This window comes from Anopheles ziemanni, chromosome 2, assembly GCF_943734765.1.
Source record: "Anopheles ziemanni chromosome 2, idAnoZiCoDA_A2_x.2, whole genome shotgun sequence".
Taxonomy (NCBI): Eukaryota; Metazoa; Arthropoda; class Insecta; order Diptera; family Culicidae; genus Anopheles; species Anopheles ziemanni.
This window is the reverse complement of record NC_080705.1, coordinates 4,404,320-4,424,569: the sequence shown is the minus strand read 5'-3', so window position 1 is coordinate 4,424,569 and position 20,250 is coordinate 4,404,320. Positions and strand designations below refer to the sequence as shown.

At 47.0% G+C, this 20,250-nt stretch overlaps 1 protein-coding gene across 1 annotated transcript in view; it reads left to right on the top strand.

The window, feature by feature from the left end:
- Positions 1 to 19,201, top strand: part of LOC131281035 (LIM/homeobox protein Lhx3) — a 37,502-nt gene extending 18,301 nt beyond the window's left edge. The window contains exons 2-7 of the mRNA XM_058310288.1: positions 17,598 to 17,772; positions 17,892 to 18,094; positions 18,156 to 18,351; positions 18,436 to 18,590; positions 18,683 to 18,880; positions 18,957 to 19,201. Coding sequence (XP_058166271.1) covers positions 17,598 to 17,772; positions 17,892 to 18,094; positions 18,156 to 18,351; positions 18,436 to 18,590; positions 18,683 to 18,880; positions 18,957 to 19,201 — 1,172 coding nt within the window. The remainder of the gene's footprint in view (positions 1 to 17,597; positions 17,773 to 17,891; positions 18,095 to 18,155; positions 18,352 to 18,435; positions 18,591 to 18,682; positions 18,881 to 18,956) is intronic.
- The last annotated feature ends 1,049 nt before the right edge of the window (positions 19,202 to 20,250 follow it).

Here is a 20,250-nt window from a genome sequence, read left to right as displayed (position 1 = left end):
GGCGATAATCGATGCACATTAATCACTCCCCGCACCGAAAGACGGCGTCGTAGGCCAACGTAGGCTAGGAAGGCTCTTCTTGGCACGCGTCAGCTGAAACCGCATTGCGGGGCGGACGGAGGCGTGCGACGTATGACGCGTGGCGCGGATTTTCGACCCATTTTGGGTCCGAAGGGCCTTTTCTTCTTTCACCCATTCTGAGGGTGTCAGCTGGTGCACGTCCTTTCGGTGGTGGACGATGCTGTTTTGACCGTGCGTGATCCGATACGTCCATGGTCGCATTAGCATGTGAGTGTTTAGACTGGCCTCGAAATTATCGGAACACATTTCGAACGGGGAGGTTGTGAACGCCCATCGTAAAGAGCTTTGAATATGCTCGCTTTCAAAAACCATCCACGTGTCCTTTTGTGAAATTGTAGGTTTATACGAGGTAGATTACAGAGATTTCTTCATCACACTTCACATTTTCTGGTTGTTCATTCGCAAATCAATCAAAATGGGTCCTTTGAAAACTCTTTGCAACAGTTAGTAATCATAATTCACCATCAAGTTCTATGCCGAAAAGAGAAGATCACAAGGAAATCAAAGATACAAGTATAGTAATAAAATACATAAAAGTTAATAAAGGGTTCCTTATTGTATAACCTTGTTGCTTATAAATAGTGGCTTTCAAAAAAATTGAACACAGATTATTTTGAAAATTTTCTAACCTAAAAACCCCAAAATTATTCAAAAAAAGAACGAAGTTACCTCAAAAGCCCTCTATTAAAAAAGATTTTTAACCATAACCGAATGATTCCAGGTATTTTTGCATATTTTATTACGGATGTGTGACTTTAAAGTTGACCAACATGCTTTGAATTTATGTAAATTGAAAATTTCTATATTTTAAAATTAAAAGGAATAAGGAATAACATAAAGGAAAAAAAAGAATAAATTGCTAAAAGTATCAAAATCATGTTTCAGATAAAATGTTCAATACTACCTTTCGAGTGTGATGTAATACTTCAATTTTTACTGTGTGCATTTCCTTACACTAAAGTAAGGAATCTGTAAATTTTTTGTATTTAAAATCAACAAAATGGTTGGTATTTACTTTGATGCTTTTATGTTAACTCGCATCAACTCAATACCTGTCATTACAGTAAAGAATCGAATAGAATTTAAAAAAACACATACAATCAAAACCATCCAAGATCATCCCCCTCCCACTCCATCACCCAATGCAATCCGTGAAAAAGTGTTCAATTGCGCTCATTACAACGCCAGATGGGCCGCGCATAAATGCGGCAGCTTCGCCATTGTGAAAACCTACCGGTGCCGGCTTTAAATGAACGACTTTTTAATTTTACGATTTTTCCATTCATTTCCAAAACTCGTACGTGCCCGCGGGGTCCGTACAATGGGTGGTGTATATGTGGGTACGGGGGCCCATATGTATGCGATGCCGTGAATGGACCATATCTGTACCATTCGGTTGTGCCGTGTGTCGCTTATGTGTCTTTGGAGGTCTTTTGTGCGCAACGGAAAATCTTTTGTCACCGAGAGCACAATGCCCGATTTGTTGTTCGTCCGATGATCGAGTCGAGGGGGGACGGGGGGGGAAATACATTTGGTGGGCTTGTCCTGGGAGGTATCATTGTCCAGTTTCAATGGTGCTTGTGTGATTTCCCGCGGTAAGAGATGGTGGTGGAAATGGCTAGAAATAACAGAATAATGCTGACTTCTTACAAGTGCAATGGGCTGGAGGATGGTCCGCTTCCAAACGGTCGATGGACGATATCGTGGCCAGCAAAAGCCTTGCTGGAAGCCACAGAGTAGAGAAAAAACAGTAAGAAGCCAAGTACTTACGAAGTCCACATGGAGGACTCTGGTGGGGAACATCTCTCGATCGATGCGAGATAGCGTGAGTCCACCAGACGGTATCAAACGGCTGAAGTATCATGACTGCATTCCCGGGAGACCCTGTCTAGGGCATGGGACGGAAATATGAAAAATTATCAAAACTAATTCAATATCCCAACAACGTTTGCTGGAACCACCCCTCTCGAGGAACCGTATCGGTTCTTGGTCTCCGGGGAATCAGAACCCGCCCACCACAGGACGTCCTCGGTACCCGGATCCTGGTCTCAGCACGCGACCCGACCATGTCCCGTGTTGCCAAAGATTACCAAGTCCAAGTGCTACACTTCGCTCCGGGAGGTTCAGAACCACAGCGTCTACACGTCTACGTTGGAAGAAGATTTCTATCGCTCCTGGTATACAGTTTCCAACCTCCAACTACACTCCCGCTTGATATGAGGATGTCCTCCGGGAAGTCCCACAGATTTGCTACAATAATTATAAGGCATTCGCTAACCTCTTTCCCGCTATCTGTTCTCGTGTTCCCGAAAGGGATCGGTCGGCGATTATCGATTGAAATCTAATAACATACTTCGGGTGCGAATTGTACCCAAGCGGTCCTTCTAGCTCCGGGAGTTCTCACGGTATCTCACCCAGAACTCGGAGGAACAGTAGCCACTATATTCCCCGCAAAACCCATTTTGTTGGATTCGTTCTGTAATTGATGCTGAAAGGCAGAGATCCTTCGTATAATCTCCGCCGGCAAAATGACTTCATTGTGTGACATTTGTGGAAGTTCATTGTGCGCATTGTATATCCGATATAAAAACCCGGGCCGGGTATGAGTATGGTTTCCCACTGTTCTTGAGTGGTTTCTTACATATACGGACTGGCACATGGCGTCGTTAAAGACGATCAAATGCGAACCGAGATGGTAACAGGAGGAACAGAACTTGGCATCGTGCCATCTAAAGTTAGCCCTTTTTATTCGTTCATTCACCGCGAAAAAAAGAAAACCGGCTAACTCGGCGTATTTTCCACGCTGGCTTTGGGGGGTGGGTGAGGCTGTGTATCAAGTCTTGTGTGAATCAATAAAAAAAAGGAAGCAAACGCAAAAGTACCTCGCGGGCGGAAAACCCATAAATATAAATAAACAATTTTATTGTTTCGCTCTGGTTTCTGTAGTAAAAATTTATATGATTAATTTAATTATCATCTCATCGTTCGTCCTTGTCTGTTTTCCGTCCTTTCGGCATCGCCAAGGGTAACCGGGCCCTAGGCCGATATCCAGCCCGGGTTTGTTTGCATTGGAAGCGGATCCGGCAATCTGTTGCGATACGCGCCTTTTCCGCTGCGAGATCGAGACGTCAAAGTTTGGGTTTCCATTTCCCCCTGGGTGGGTTCCACAACACAGTCCTCGCTCGAGGAGTCATTTCTATGCTAAAAACAAACATATCTACCCTCCAATACGCTTCCGGGCCACATTCGGTGTGGACCATTTGTTGCCACGGATGTCACGCGGGGTTGTCGCGGGTTAGAGAGTAGTCAGGGGAAAACGGAGGGTCAGGGAGAAAACAGCCAGCATCCGAAGCCCCTAAGGTGCAGCACACACACGTCGCGTCGTCCTGGTCGAGGGAAAACCGACGTTCGCAGCACCAGACAAACGTTCGAGGTCCCTCGGGGACCGGATGGCGTTGGCTCGGTTGGTGGCGTTGGCTTCGAACCCTTCGATGCTGCCCTCCCCTCCAACAGCGAGAGGGTGGTTTTTCGGCGGTGGATTGGCTTTTCCGGAGGAAACAGCAAATTATACGCCGTTTAGCAGCCTCCGCTTTCCCGGGATCGGGATTCACGGACGACGACGGTTTCGAAGGGAAGGGAAAATGATAGCAGCAAAGCGTTCCTGGTGGTGGTGGTTACCGGTTAGGTCTGGTGGGTTAACTGGGTTGGCCGGCGTACCCTCACGTGGCTTCCCATCTTCCCGGGAGAGATAATTTATGTTGCGCAGCATAGGCACTTTCTACACACTTGCACACGCCGCTGATCCCGCTCTGTTTGCACTCGGGAAAAACCGATAGTGGTGGGATTTTTGCGTGAGTGCTTTCCGACCGACCGGGATTTTCTACCCCCTCCCTCCGTCCCACCCTCTCCAGCACCGCTTCATCAAATATGTTGCTGTGAAAATTCGCCGACCGAAGGGTGCACTTGATTTGTCAAACATTTTCCGAGGGAGCAAAACCCCGAGCATGAGTTAATTTGCGATCCTCAATTCCGGCCGATGTTTAATCAAACATTTTTAAACATCCTCTCGAAGCCCGCTTTGGAAAACAAATCCGGTCCGGTTCCGTGCGCGGTTCGGTGGAAACTAATTCAAGCGTCCCCAATTAGCTGAAGAAGGGCAAGTCCTAAGAATTTCGTAAATCAGATTTGTTTAGGATGCAGTATTTCAGTGGAACTCGCAATATCCATCGAGGGAGGATAACATGTTTCCAGAAAATATGCTTTCTTGAATGTGACCTCCTTAGCGTTGGATGGATCCTCGGAACTGTCTACTAATCACATTAAAGAGTGGAAAAGTGTATTCGCAAAGTATGGAATTCTGAGTAAAGGCATTCAAGGATACAGTCTCGGTTGAAAGTCTTGAGGAAGCAGAAAAAGGTTGGTGATATGTTTAACACGTTCCGTACCGCGTCACCCAAATATGGGTGACAGCAGTTCTAGTTCTAAAAAGTTTTTGACTCATAAATAAATGAAAATGCAACATAAAATGTATTGTAATATTTTATATAAATTTTTTGGGAAGCTAAGTTTTTGCTTGGCCTTTGAAAACAATCGGTTTAACAAATATTATAAACAAATTGTAATTAGAAAAATTGTACTAAAAATTGTGCTAAAACGCTTGGTACGCAACGTGTTAAGGATACTCGTAAAGCTGGCTTAGTTCCCTGGCCTTAATCCTTAATGCTAAATCATTGAGGCCTAAATGTAGCCATAGTTCCAACAATTGCAATACAAAAATAAATGAAAACAATTCGCCAGCTTTTTACTAGGACTTGCTTTACTCCTCATCGCAATTACCGCCAAAATAATGTACCTCAAAACTGTCCTCTTTAATTACTCATTTTGTCTTTTCGCAACCGTTTGTTTTCAAATCCACCATTAACCAACCAATAACGAGACCAAGATTCACCCTAACGCCCCGATTCGAATGAAAACGTCGGCCCCGAAAATCACGCCGGGCCGGAAAAGAAAACGGCGCCTTTCAGTGCCTTTCACACATAAATTAATTAATTAGCTCTGATATAATGTCTCTCCGCGATGGCAGCGAAGTCAGGTTCGGTCACCTTTCCGGCTGTTTTGGTTTGGTTTGCGGATGTTCCACCTCAATCTTCCCCGAAGGCAGCGGGCGGCTTGGACTCGGACCGAGCCGGATGAGCTCTTAAAATCCAAATCTCCACATCCAGACGGCCTCCTTGTTGTTAGCCTCCATCACAGGTGAGGAGGCTCTGCTTTTGCGGTACCTTAAAACAAAAGCCCTTCGCCGGAAAATCCTCCCACCACCATCCCAGGCTCGTGCAGCTGTGGACTCAAACGGGCGTTGGGGCGTACGACTTGCGAAACACTCGTTAAGCTCTGCTAAAATATTCAACACAATTGCTCTGCATAAATATTAAATGCTGCAACATTGCGCTGTGCTGTCGGAACTGGTGCTTCTGGCGCTTGACTTGACTGGTGCCTGCTCTAGGACGAGGACCACACCACACCATCCGCAGCAACAATCTTAGCCAGGCCGCTTGTCAGACGCGTGGTGAGGTGATGAAAGGCGTGAACCCCATCTGGCGGTGGATCCGTTGCCATTTTTTTTGTTTGAAGGAAAAGTATAACCAAATCCCGAAGCTCAGGAAAAAGGATAACAATGGAAATGTTTCTGCCATTTGCTTTTACGACCTCCGAACGTGGGAATGAGGGGCCCCCCCGTCAGCCTCTTGTGACCTCCGATCCTGTCGATGGCGTTCGCGTTGGCGTTTTGCGATTCGGAAGGTGTGATTTTGTGGCGCAACCTTTCGCCGGGAGATGTTCACTTTTGACCTCGCTCGCTTCTTTACAACCTCAACGCGGGAAGGTGAAACGGGAACCCATCTTAATCTCATTTCATCAACACACACACACACACAGACCGGAACACCTTCCTACCGAAAAGGGAAAGGGCCAAATCGCATTAGAAAAAACGTGCCGTTCGCCATGCACACCGTCGCAACCGGACGGAAACTCATCGCGCATCGTTACGAGTTCGCGAGTTCCGACAACAGTTTTTCATTGTTCTCCACCACGGCATTCGGCGGCCATTTTGAGCGAGGCCCCATCCACGACTCCTCCGGACGGGTCCTTGTGTTCACCTTTGGCTCCTTTTAGTTCCTTTCGGCTCTTCTGTTTTTCCTCATCGCTTCTCCCGCACGCCACAACATTATGTCATCGTACTTTTTTACGAGTTGTTCGCTCCCTCATCTTTATCGTCTCCGTTGTCTCGCGCAGGCACTCCTGGCTGATTGGGCGTCCGAAGGAGGCGGTGGGGGGAGGGGGAGGTGAACTCGTGGAAAACTTTCCACCTGGAGAAAGTGAACCACCGAAATGGATTTTTCCAAGAAGTCAACCGACAGAAGTCGACAAAGCGGGTTGGAGTAAATTAAATAAATGAAACGCTTGAAAACACTCACCTAAAGGTTCGTCTAGAAGGCCTCCCTCCTTTCCTTGCCCCTTGTTAAATGGGAAGGTTCATGTGGTAAGTAAAAAAAACAAGGTGACTTGTTGGACAACTTGGACGACCCGATCGCGGTCACCATCGTTGACCTCTCTTTTAATCGGTTGGGACATAAAGTGAATTTATGACTGACCAGTTGTGGTCTCCTTCTTTATATCCTCCCGGGTTTCCCTTTCGGGTGAGACTTATTAAATGTAACGAGGTGCATTAAGTGAACACTCTCCTAATTATTGCCATTTGCCATGCCGGTTCCCATACACCCGAACGCCGGCCCGGGGTTTTTTCGAAACAATTTATAGCAAGTTCATTACTTAGCGCGAAAAGGAATCACTCATAACTGTTTTTGTGTTTTTGCTTCGACGTTGTTAAATTGCACTTAGTTGCTCCCGGGAATTGTATTGTAGGAGCAACTCGACCATCGACCATGATGCTCTGCTGGGCCATGATTTCCCATGAAAGAAGACGCAGCTCGTCTGTCAGCGCCCTGAAAGAAATCGGTTTTCTCCCAATCGATCCGTCTGTTCCGGCGCGGGTCCGATTAAACGGTTCCATTGTTCTTTTTTTTTTATTTTAAATCCCCACAGACATCAAAAGGATCCGATGTTGTTTGAGGTCCCGAAGAAATATCGTCCCTCCCCGCCGCTCCACAGCTCGCCCCGCTGAAAAAGGGGGATATAAAAACAGAGATGGGTCGGAAAAAAAGATCTCCACGCAGAAAGGAAAACCCAAAACAACAAAAAAAGTAACAGGGACTGGAAAATTATTGATGTTGCTACCGGCCACAAACACCAGACCACCACCTCCCCACGGACGCCGATGTCGCACAAAGGGACGCAAAAGAAAAATGCAAGAACACACAAAATGGTCACCGACAAAGACATCAAAGTGAGCTGGGATATGAAAGCTGGGCATCCGATGGGAGGAGGTGGTGGGTGGGCGACCATTGCGTCGCATAAACTCTCGAGTCCGATATCCAACTCGGTGGATGATACGACAAAGCCAACGACAAACGGCTGGCGAACTGTGGAGTGGAGTGTGTTTTCCGTTTTTCCGGTCTCTTCATCGATGGGCATCGAGAGGATGGAGGACTCATGGCTCATAAATACGTGTCTGACGGGGCGGGTTGGAGAGAGGGAGGTGGGGTGAATAGTGTCGAGGGAATCCTGAATTCAGCCATTGTAGCCATCGCCCCCCGCCCCCCGGTCCGAATGCGATGCGACTGAGGGGAGTTGTGAAGCCGAAAACCGTTGGGGATTGGAAATGGTCCATGTTTTGCCATGTTGTGCTTCCTCTCCCGGGCTCTAAATCCGCCTCTTCGATACAAATGCCATGCTTCCCTTTCTTCTTTTTCGTTTGTATGTGTGTGTTTGTGTGTGTGTGCCGTGGAAAATGCTTCCAAAGGCAGAGAGTGGAAGGAGACAACTGTTCGGTTGACTTTGGCGTTGAGTGCGAGCGAACGCAACCGGGGGGAAAAAAGCGTATTTCAAACGAACTCCCCTAGGTCGTACGGTGTGTATCGAACAGGACCGACTCCAAAGCGGTCCTTTTAGCTTCCTCACCCCTTAGGTCCCCGCGTCCCTGCCAGAGATTTTTCTGCCAATGGGCGAATCGTCGGGGCGCAAAATGGAACACGCCAATCCTTGAAGAAAACCCAAAAATACGAATGGATGAAAACGCGTGCTCAGGATAAAGGCGCTCGGGCGATGGACCTAGGAGGGGAGGACAGAAAAACGGTACCGTTATGAAAAGTGGGTAACGCCCGGGGGGAAAGAGGGGAAGACTACGAGAGAAAGAATCCATAAAATGCGAATGAATAGCTCCGAACGTTCCGAATTCAAATGCGCGTGTGTTCCCTGTGGGTGTAGAAGGCATCAGTGATCGGATAGTTGGCAGTCTTATCCACCTAAAGAAACGGGAGAGTAAAATTTGACAAAAACTTAGCAAAATATCTTTCCCAGTTTGAAAAACTCCTTACATTCAAAGGCAACAATAAAGAAAGGAATTGATAAGATAAACAATAAAAGAATTGAACTATGTAATAACGGATGGCGAAATGAATTGGGAAATGGAAAAATGATGTTATAAATTTAAAACAATGGACGCATTTAACGAATATGACTCAATATTAAATCTGAGACAAGTAATCTGATTGTTTATGCATTTAAAAAAAAATCTTTTAAAATTATTAAATGATTATTTCACAAATAAATCAAAGTGTTACTTAACACTTATCTGCTGATAACATTTACTTAAAAGAAGTATACGGTTTATCGTTAGAACTTTTGCGTTAGATAACATTACTTTTCCAACATGAGAAAAACAAACCAGTTTCAAAAGAGAGCCGGAAGCGAGAGATCCTAGAGGATCCAACTTGAAAACCGAAGGAAAACAGGAACCATTTTCTAGGAAGCCATTTTCTACTGGCTTCCCCATGCTTCCACCCGCTTCCTTCAATCTCTCTATGCCCTCCGGAACTTTAGACTTCGGAACACAATAGATGCGACTTTGGAAAAAGAAAAACACAGCCTACTAATAGCTCATCGCTCCGTTTTCCGTTTCCATGATATTTTTCCTTTTTACAGAATAAACTCCACTTTCTCCCGCCCCGGCGTACCCTTTTCCATTCCATTTCCCAACCGAGTGCCTTCCGAGGATTCCAGCTTGTTTCGCATTCGTTGGCGATACTTTGAAATCCCTTTGCTACCACACGAAAATGCGGGATGCCATTCCACCACAAAAGCCACAAAGAGCACGAAACCCCGGGGAGTGGATGGTTTGAGGCTTGGAGTTTACCTTCCCAGATGGGACGAGGGGGGGGTTCTAAAACGTCCACTCTGCTCATGCCCCACAAAGGATCCCTTGTCATCCTTGTGAGCGAGACAAAGCTCCATGGAACCCCTGTAAAGAAAACACACACACACAAACACAGAGTCACAACAATCGGGAGGAAAACTCGCATCCGAGCACAGTGAGCACAAATTATACCGAAATAAAATTGAAATAAAAATTCATTGCTACACTTTACGGCTTGTCCCAGGGAAGCTATTAGGAAGCGCGCCATACACACCACCACCTCTCTCTCGGGGAGGACACACACTTTGTCGTTAGTTTGTGCGAGCCGAGGGTGAGTTTTCCGACAATGTAGTTGGCTGGTTTATGCCGTCGCATGTTTTCTGACACACACTCGAGCATAATGTGCGTCACATCAAGTGCGAGGACATGAACTGAAACTACTAAAGTACTCCGACCGTCGGATCCTTTGACTGGCTTTTCCACTTCGCTCTCGAGTGGTGCGAAATGAATTGGGCGTTTTTGTTTTTTTTTTGCACTGAGACATCGAAAACTTCTCTTCAGGATCCTTTCCTCGTCAGGTTCGTGGAGCTCGTCTTTCCGTTCGCTAAATTAGAGTATCTGTTTTCATAAATTTCTGCAACCTAATGAAAACACATTTCGACAGTCGGGGGCTAGAATGGTTTAACTTTGAGTCGCGCTTTCCCGCGCTCGAGATCCCTCCCTTCGACACACGCTTTCCCTCTTTCCGGACCAATTTCCTTGTTTTCCCTTCCACCCGGGAAGCAGGGAGAGTTTGATCTAATTATTGACGCATTATATCCCTTCCCGAGCAGCGCCGTGGACGAGAAGATTGCATCCCGGGGTTTTTTGGCCCCCCCAGGAAGTGGAAGGAAAAGTTAAGATAGCTTTATTGGATTATTTCATTACCGGAGATTCACGGAAATTTTGCGTTCTTCCTGGTGACAACGTTCGAGTGGCGGGAAAAACTCGCAAACGCGCAAGGACAACGACTAAATGGGACCACCACTTTCCAACCCCGTTTCCCTTCGGCTCCATGTTCCGGCTCACGCCCGAGCTGCGTGTCGGTAATCAGAATGAATGACACAGTTTAGTGAACGAACCGGAAAATAATGAGGAGCAAGGATCTGGTGAATAATTGATTTTTATCGCCAGACTAACGCGCCACGAGTCGGCGCTGTCCTGTTTGGTTTTCCGGGGGAGCGACCATCCCATTCGGGAAAATCCTGCTGCTGCGTCCAATTTGAGTCCTTGGCGACATGAGTGGATTTACTTCTCGGCATGTGTCACATGTTGGGAGCTATTCTTGGTCAAAACAACACCAAAGAGGTCAAACAACCCCCTAGAAATCTCGCCTTGTTTGTGATTCACCTGTGATTTCTCCCTTTCGGAGGAAAAGCTGCTGAAAAATTAACCTTTCGGCAGTCTATAGATTGTAAAACAAGCACACATCACCGGATGTCGAGGATTTACAACTATTTTGGACCGGAACAGGGATCGACAAAATATTTAACATCAATTAAACAGATGAGCCTAATAGGTTTCAATTGTTATCGCTCCCGGGTTTTGGTGTTATTGTTGTTGTTGCTCGGGTATCCCTTATTTTTTTTCGGGCAGAGATTCTTTTTTCCTTGTCACCGTTTGCTTCCTTTCCCCCCTCCCTTTGCGAAACAACATACGTTGTTAATGTAATTGACTTTTCCGCTGGCGCAAGGGAAGGTTCCCTCCGAAAACCGGAACAAAAAAGTCATCATCATCGATTCCTTTCCAGCGAATTGTGTTTTTTCTCTCCCTCTCTCTCTTTCCCTAAAAAGTGTACAGAAATGCATACAATGAGTACGACAAATGTACGCCCCTCGAGACCAACAAATCTGTCATCGTGCGGGGATTTTTATCCCTTTCGGAGTGTTCCTCGCCCGGGAAAAGCGCGCGCTCGGTGGCAGCAGTAAATTGTCCAATGAATAAATTCATACAGCCCTCGGAAAGTAATCTACGGCTTGCGCGAAAATGGCACGATCCCTCCGGCGGGGGACATACGGTCGGTGGCCGGGTGGATTAAAGCAGGGTCTGGGTTGTTGAGTTACATTTCTTCCCTCGCCGTCAGCAATTGACCTTACGGGTTCATCTGTTTCAATAGGGCTCGGAGAAAAAAGTGGGGAAAAAAGAATTGAAATCCCCTGAACCCGAAATCACCAGGTTTAAGTTTGCGCCCGCTTCCTCGACCCTCACTGTTAAACGTATAAACCTCCCGGTATATCGTCGGTCGTATAAATGTCAATACGGTATTTAGCGGATCAGTTCCTCTCGGACGCTTCAGCGCCGGAACCTTCGCCCACTCGAGGTCCTGGTGTCACTGTTTTTCCCCTAGTTGGGACATAAATGTCACCACCGGTACCGATCGTATCCGTTGCAGCAGCCTTCATTCCGGTGCGAGCACAAACCGCCACGCACTTAACCCCCACGCAACGAGCCTAATGCGTTTAGGTGATGGAAAACCATAACAAAAGGCGAAAAGTGCCGAGTTGCGAACACGTCACGGCGCTCCGATATGGGGTCAACTGAACCGGAACCCGTGTGGCACAGCAGGCACATATCGCCTACATCTGGAGTTGGGGTGAGGATGAGGTTGTCCGGAGATTCTCGTACTGCTTGAATGTCACCGTGGTGAGATCGATCTGGCAAGCCGTCGAGTTCTGACAGATGGCCAGAGACACGATTTAAGTGGAGAACAGATTTCACCAAACAGGTCGCGGATGTGGGAGGTTCTCGCAGGGTTAGAGACAGGTCTCTCCGCTCTGCTATCCTGCTAATGGATCGATTAGCCGAATGACTGATGTAGGATGATGACGCCTGTGAATCGCTGGCGGTCTCGCGTGAATCAATTCGAGAATATACAATCCTGGAAACGGGGGTATTAGGGAGAACACTTCCACGCCAAACAAGCCGTAACTGCTGTCATCAAAATGCATTTGAATGCACCTGCTCCGGATCGACCGGCACTAAGTCCGTCAGGCGACCTCTCACCAATAAATCCGATGAACCCCTTTAAAACCGAGAGGACTTCATCTAACTGGAAAATACACTGGCACACACACACACATGGTGTAAATCTTCTCCATCTCTAGCCGCTCCCATTTATCGGAAAACTCGCCATAAACCTTCACTAACCATAAATCCTTCCCCCGAGTTTCCCGAAGGATCGCTCGCGTTACCTTTTTTGTCCATCCCGAAACGCTTGGTGGTGCGCAAAATCCCCTATGCACCCTCCCTTCTGGGTGACAAATGTTGTAAATGGGTGATAATCACTTAAAAGCCTAACTTGAACCGTTTTTATTGCAGGTCTTCAACGACCATGACAACACGGCACAAGCGCCGCTCCTTCCTTCCGGCTTTTCCGATGCACCCGAAAAGGCGATAAATTCGGGGTGATAAATGTTTGCCAAAACTTTCTGCAAGCTGGTCGTTTTCCGGCCGGGAAACAGTCGGGTTTTCTTGGCATCGCCGAAAGGAACTTCACGTACGGATGCGTTTTTACTCCGTTTGCAGCCGAGTGAAGAAAGTTCATTTAGCAATGCAACTCCCATCCTCTGTGTGTGTGTGTCGCAAGAAAATCTCGTTCTCTCTCAAGTTTTCATCCTAGCACACACTTAGCACCTCGTGCTCATAAATACGATAATGCCGGAAAAGACACCGCCCGAAGCGGAGTGTGCAAAACTCTGAAAGTGGAATGAATAACTTAAGCGTCCATAATAACAATAAAAGCTTAGCCATGTCCTTAGCCTCTGCCTCAACCCTGTGCTGGATGAATGTTTAAAACGGTGGGAGGAAAATCGGTAGGAAAAGCCGTACAACTGCACCGGCCCAAGCCGTGTGTCTGGATCGTGCGACCGGAAGCAATAGTTTTGCAAAATGGTGTGTATAATAATATAAATTTGAATAATAGCACAGCGCAAATGCTTCCAATTTCGCCTTCGAACGGGTCCGGCTTCGTTGGATTAGCAATATAATAAATCGATCCACTCGCCATTAGAGATTTAAGAGCCCCGTATGTGCCCGTCCCTTGAACGGCGAAGGAAACCCCGGCTGCGGATTAGACGGAAATTGTCCGGCATTCGCTTGAGTGGGCAAATGAAGGTTTCTTTTCCCTGAAACGACACGATCCGACACTCGTAATCGTCTTAAGCGCCATATTCTAAGCGCAAAACCGAGCCATGTTTTCCATGTGGAGTCTCTGAAGCGTGTATGTGCGTTACGTTATGTCCGAGGGGCAGTAAAAATGGCAAATTATCGACCAGCTTAGAGGGATTTGGGTAAGTTTTTCATTGGCACCCGGGCTTGGCTTCTTTCGCAGGCTTTCCAGTGCCAGTAAGGAAAGCAATTTGCAATGGAAATTTGTTGTCTCAATTTGTTGTGTTTCTTTACGTGCCTTATATGCTTGTGGAAAATGTTTCATGTGATTTATTTATTGACAAGAAAATCCCTCAAAAACTCGATCTTATTCCAATATTTTAAACGATACTAATTTTTGCAGATATACCTCACTTTGCTGCACAAAAACAAACAAACTTCACACTTTTCATCTCTCCCGTATGGTGAAACTCTTCAATTCACCGACGGCATCTATTTTTCTCGAAATCAAACCACGCTCCATCATGGCGAGGAAAAACGTGACTTCCCATCCATCCGGCCTTTCGCCGCCACCCTCCTCCTGGCGGGCACGATTAACGAGCGTAAGCTCCCAGATTTATGAACCCATCATCGGCGCGGCCCTGGGAAGGTTATTAAAGTCTCATTTAAAAATCCACAACTCACTCACTCACTCACTCACGCCCCGAGCGGCCCGCAGACCAGCAGTCCCGGTGACTTTAATCCTGGGCCGTGTTTACCAAACCAGGCCTGAAAGGCACACAAACACACCGATGGAAAGTGGTAAGAGATCACCGTCAGATCCTTGCTCTGCTCGGCTCCGTTGCTTGGAGCGATGTTGCCGAGGCAATCCACCCATTTACTACTCACGGGCCAGGGCCTGACGGGCTGGCTGGCTGGCTGGCTTTTCTGCTTTGGAAAATCCGCGCCGGTTCGCCCTTTGAAAAGGCTCCTTCCTCCCCGACGAGGGAGGGAGAAGTGGGGGAGCTATTTTGTTGAACCATTTCGTTGTTGCAGACAAACCGGGAAGATGGATTCGTTACAAAACATGCCCCAAAACCATCTTCAATCCCGTCCCGAGCCGAGACCAGAGGTTTGGGGGAAAAGTCTTCACGACACGGAAGGCCTCCTTTTCCACCAACGGTCGTCTGTTTCCCTGCGGAAACCGAAAAGGGCGATGATTAATATCGGGAAAAGCCGCGAAAAGCGCTCTCCAAAGCCCAAATGGCTCCCGGGGTGCGCTTGTTGGATGCTCCGGGGACACGTTGGGGGTCTGGTAGTATTTGTGTCCGTGTGTGTGTGTGTGTGTGTGTGTGTATGTGCGTGTGTCTAAATTTATGCCAAGGATAATACATCACAAAGGACTCGTGTACGCACTCGTACTCGGACGGATTCATCTTTCCATGCCAACGATGTTGGAAAAGGATGGACGACAAAGTAAGACAGGTGAAGGATCGTCGAGTCGGATCGATGGCATCAAGTGGCGTAGACTCGAGAAAGGACTCCATGTAACGTCGAGAAGGAAAAAGAGCATCCCTTGCGAACGCGAAGGTTGAATACAAAATCATGGCAGTTGTGAACGTGATGGAGCTCCCCACCCTGCCGGGAAAATCAAAAGAATGAAAGAATCATCCAAGTGTGCGCTTCTTCGAACATGTAAAGACATCCTCGTATCCTTACGCAGGGTTTGGCTTTTTAAAAAACTAATACAACGTCACCAAGTCTTGCTTGCTCCTCAGCGACTCATCGTATCCTTTTCCAAAGGAAACAAAGTTGCTTACATGTGTGTGTGTGTGGCATAAAAATACACACACACACACTCAAGCCCAACATAACTTCAACAAACCACACCCCGTGCCGTGTACGGACAGGCGTTCGAAACGCATACACTCAAGCAGCGCAACCAATCAGAACGTTTGTGGCGCTTGTACTAAAAAATACCGTTTATGTGAAACCGACGAACCGGTAATTAGAGCTCGAGAAGCCAACATCGAATCGGTAGCTTGAAGCGTCAAGGTTATAGAACCGGTAATGCGAAGGCGGAGGAGGAGCCACCAGAGGTATTGAAAATTCTCAAAAACTAGGCAAGATGCTAAAATCTTACTTTGACTAAAGTTGTGTCTTTTGGAAAAATCTTTCATTTAAGGGGTCACATGTTCAAATCGGTGAAGGGGGCTATAAGTTATCAACAAATTGGTACTTTTAACCTAAACGCGAGGTTTGTACCGTAAAGTGCTTGCTCTCTTTCCCACACAGCTTACTTTCCCAACTCCCTCCCGAGGGGGTCCTATCTATCCTAACAACGAGCACGCACACACGGATAGCGCAACAATGCACGGTTGCAGCTCGCGGCGAGCGGAAAAACCCTCAGTTCGGTTGTGGCGGTTGATCGATGAGGGTGCGACACACGATCACGCTGCTCGCCACATTAACGCCACGACCAGCAAGTTCTCGCGCGCAATCGATAATTGTTTTTCTTTTTTTTGACTTTTGGAAACATATGTGACCATCGAAAAAAAGAAGAATCCGGAAGTGGCGAACAAGTGACATATTGAAAGGCGGAATGGTTTTTATGGCACTGACAAAAATTTGCAAATTTGTGAAGTCTGTGGAAGCATAGTATAATCCACCCGATTTTGGGTATGGAAAAAGAGTTAAACACATAAGAAAAATTAGTGTTTTATTTATCTTGTGGTGAGATATTTGTGCTATGTAAAGTTAAGTGAGGCGATTTATATTACCGGAGGAAAAGGATACATTTATCTTTATTTGGCGAAAGGATAAAATGAATGTGTGAGACGTGACTGAGATGATTTAGAAGGACTTTTCCTCATCTAGTCCTTCCTGTGCAAGTATCAAGAGCGGAAAGAAGAAGTTGGTGCGTTTGAAAACCCGTAAATATGGAATGAATATGTTTGAATTCTTGTGTCGAAAATGATTTCCGGTGATATTTAAACTGGACCGTGCGTACGATTTTCCTGCCACATTTAAATCTCGAAGCGCATTTGCTGGAAAACTGTCCACGATGGAAATGTTGAAGCTGATGATGAACACCAGCGATTATCTTTGCGGACTGGGCAGTGGTGTTGGCGGCAACAACAACAACATCAACAATAACCATGCCCACCATAACAACAACAATAATAATAATAATAATACCAACAACAATAACAACAGCATAGATGATATCAAAAAGGAGCAACAGAAGCGAGCCCGCAGCCCGGATTATCGTGTACCACCGATTAATCTGGACGAATTACCGGAGGTTTTGCTGTGTAAGTGTGTCGCTGTGTATGTGTCCAAAAGGTGGAAAACAGTGTGCCTTATCGTGGCTGGCAGTGGAGGTTGGGAAAGCGTTATCTCGTTGGTGTTTAATGTTTTTTTAATTCAATTGTGTGGCATCTGCAACATATGAAAGAAGGGAACTGTTAAGTAAAATGCTAAAAGCGAATTTTCCTAACAAAATGTGACACAAGTAGTCCTCCACAGGATTATAGAAGGACCGTCGGGATGTTGAATGACAAATAAAAACCGAATGAAAAAGCATAGAAATAGATCCAGTTGAAATCAAAGGCTTAGAACTACGATTAGCTTGATTTTCTTTTACAATAAAGGATTTAGTAATTCCATCATTAAAGAGTTAAAACAGGAAGATAACATTTCATAAATTTAAACTTCCTTATAATTCTTCTACAAGCCTATAAGCTATAAACAAAACTTATTCTATCAGGAAATGGATGTGTCAAATAAAAGAAACGTTTGGTTTATATTTAAGAGGAAATCGAAATTGAAAAACATGTAGAACAATTTGTGCTACAAACAGAAACACAATATGTTCATCGAATCATTCGTGAAAGATGTCACAAATTTTTGATTGAAAATGTTCCACATTCCTAACGCGGAGAATTTAAACAAGTTTCAATGATGCTGGTTGATTGGTTTCTAGAATATTTTTTCTCAACACTAGCGAGCTTTGCGCTTGTTTAATTTCCAACTAACCATTTGTCTAACATTGCCCCTCCGTTCCGTTTCCTTCGTACAGCAACCATTCCAAAGTGCGGTGGTTGCCACGAGCTGATCCTGGACCGGTTCATCCTGAAAGTGTCCGACCGGACGTGGCACGCCAAGTGTCTGCAGTGCAGCGAATGTCGGGTGCAGCTGAACGAGAAGTGCTTCGCCCGCAACGGTCAGCTGTTCTGCAAGGACGACTTCTTCAAGTAAGTATTTAACATCACGGCGCCACGGCCCGCCTACCGCAGCAACGTGCACACGGATTGTTTATGTGTTAATCTCTGGTTGGTTCGCCCACTCCCCTCCTCCCCCGCTGGTCCGACAGGCGCTACGGCACGAAGTGTGCGGCCTGTGATCTCGGCATTCCTCCGACGCAAGTGGTCCGGCGGGCGCAGGACAACGTCTACCATCTGCAGTGCTTCATGTGTTCGATGTGCTCCCGGCAGCTCAACACCGGCGACGAGTTCTACCTGATGGAGGACTGCAAGCTGATCTGCAAACCGGACTACGAGGCGGCCAAGGCGAAAGGTGCGTACACCGAACTTAACCCAACTCGGGACTATGTTTGATTGCTTATGGTTCTCCGTAGGGCTGTACCTGTCCGACGGTTCGCTGGATGGGGAGTCGTCCAACAAGCGGCCACGTACCACCATCACCGCCAAACAGCTGGAAACGCTGAAGAGCGCCTACAACAGCAGTCCCAAGCCGGCCCGGCACGTCCGGGAGCAGCTCTCGCAGGACACCGGTCTGGATATGCGTGTCGTGCAAGTTTGGTTCCAGAACAGGTAAGAACGTGTACGTGACGGAGCATTATGTGGCATCAACACTGACCCCATTTCTGTGTCGCTTGTGTTTCCCTTCGTCTGCAGGCGGGCGAAAGAGAAAAGGCTTAAGAAGGACGCGGGTCGAACTCGGTGGAGTCAGTACTTCCGCTCGATGAAAGGCACGTCCTCACCGAGCAGACACGATAAACTGCTCGACAAGGACGAGCTGAAAATCGATCTCGATAGCTTCAGCCATCATGGTAAGTAGTCGGTGGCCGAGGTCCTCGGGTTTCTTTTCCCCGAGAGAGTTGGGAACTGACATTACTTACCCCGGGAACTACTCTTTTTGCAGACCTTAGCAACGATAGCTACAGTACGTCCAATATGGGCCTGGAGGACCCGCTGTCCGCTTCGCCACACAGTGCCCGAGGGTCCTACATCCACGGCAACGGAAGCCCTCCGCCGTACCTCTCCAGCCACTCACCTCCGCCCATGGGTTCCGGCCATCCGTACGGGTCGTATCCGGACAACATCGTCTACACACCACTAGGTGAGTAAGTATTCCCAATTAAATGAAGTCGTCCGACCAAAGAAGACGTATCTAACTCCTAGCCACTCGGTTTTAGGTCAACCCCTAAGCTCAATGCACCCTGGAGCTCGCCCCCCTGGGCTGCACGGTAGCGCAGTGTCGGACCTCAGCAACGATTCTAGTCCCGCGCAAGGCTATCCCGACTTTCCGCCGAGCCCCGACTCCTGGCTCGGTCCCGACTGTCCAGCTCCCTCCAGCGCAGGTCCTCCATCCACGGCGCAACCCCTTGGCCTCAGTCAGCCACCGAACCAACCGAATGGGACTTCAGCGCTACACTACTGATGGACAAAAGCCCTTCCCCCCATCACAAACTCCAGTCCACAAAAGCACTAGTTATGAGCCCTAAGTCACCCGTTTAAGTTATATTACTGGATTCTGGAGTTCAGGTTTTCTTTCTAAATGCTAAGAATTGGTTTCGCCATCAACACACGGTAGATCTACACGGTGCCATAGCTAACGAGAGTCTTAAGCCATCTGATGCGTACGATTAAGTTCCTTTAACATCTCCTAAGAAAAAACCTTTCCAAGGCCAGCTTCCATTACTTTGGTTTAGTATTAATTTGTAGCATAGACTAGGTTAAAAGTCCAGCAACAACAGCACGGAAACAATCATCACGAAAACAATCCCTTTCTGCGTACAACACCATCATCATCACCGTCATCATCGTGCACTTCCAGTCTTTCGGTAGGAAAGCCAACACGGTTTAGCTAAGAATTAACCAGTCGAACCTGAAACCAAAATCCCAGTTCCTCCCAAAACAACAGAATAACCAAGAGAGAAAGTACTAGTCCACTAGGGGTGAAGAGAACCGAAACAGTCAATGATGATTTCACCCAGCGAGTCAGATATAAACAATGCGGTGCTAGTCGGCAAACTGAGTGTTGAGCATGTAAAATCGGGATTGTTGGTTGTGACAGCGCCCCACAAGCCCTGCAGGATGCCAACAGAACGATAGTCCAATCTATACGTAACAGCTGTCGGGAGTGACGGCTCGAACATATGTCCGGCCCAGGACAGGAGAGTTCGTTTTTGCCCTCCTCCCCGCGTTCCTTAGAACACTTTTATTTAAACACACGATGCGCGGGTGTTGAAAAACGAAACAAAACCAAAACTCATCCAAGGTTGATAAAGCAGTTTCCTTTAGAGCAGAGTTGGTCACGGGGAAAACGGCCTTTATTTTACCTAAGGCAGCCCGAAACTGAGGGAGAGCTGAAGTGGAGAAACAAGTTAAATCAAAAAAAGGGTCGTAAATTTGATGTAGTGTAGTGTATAAAAAACATATTAGTAGGTTAAATAAGAGGAAAGGTACGGAGTGGAGATCGAACAGCCA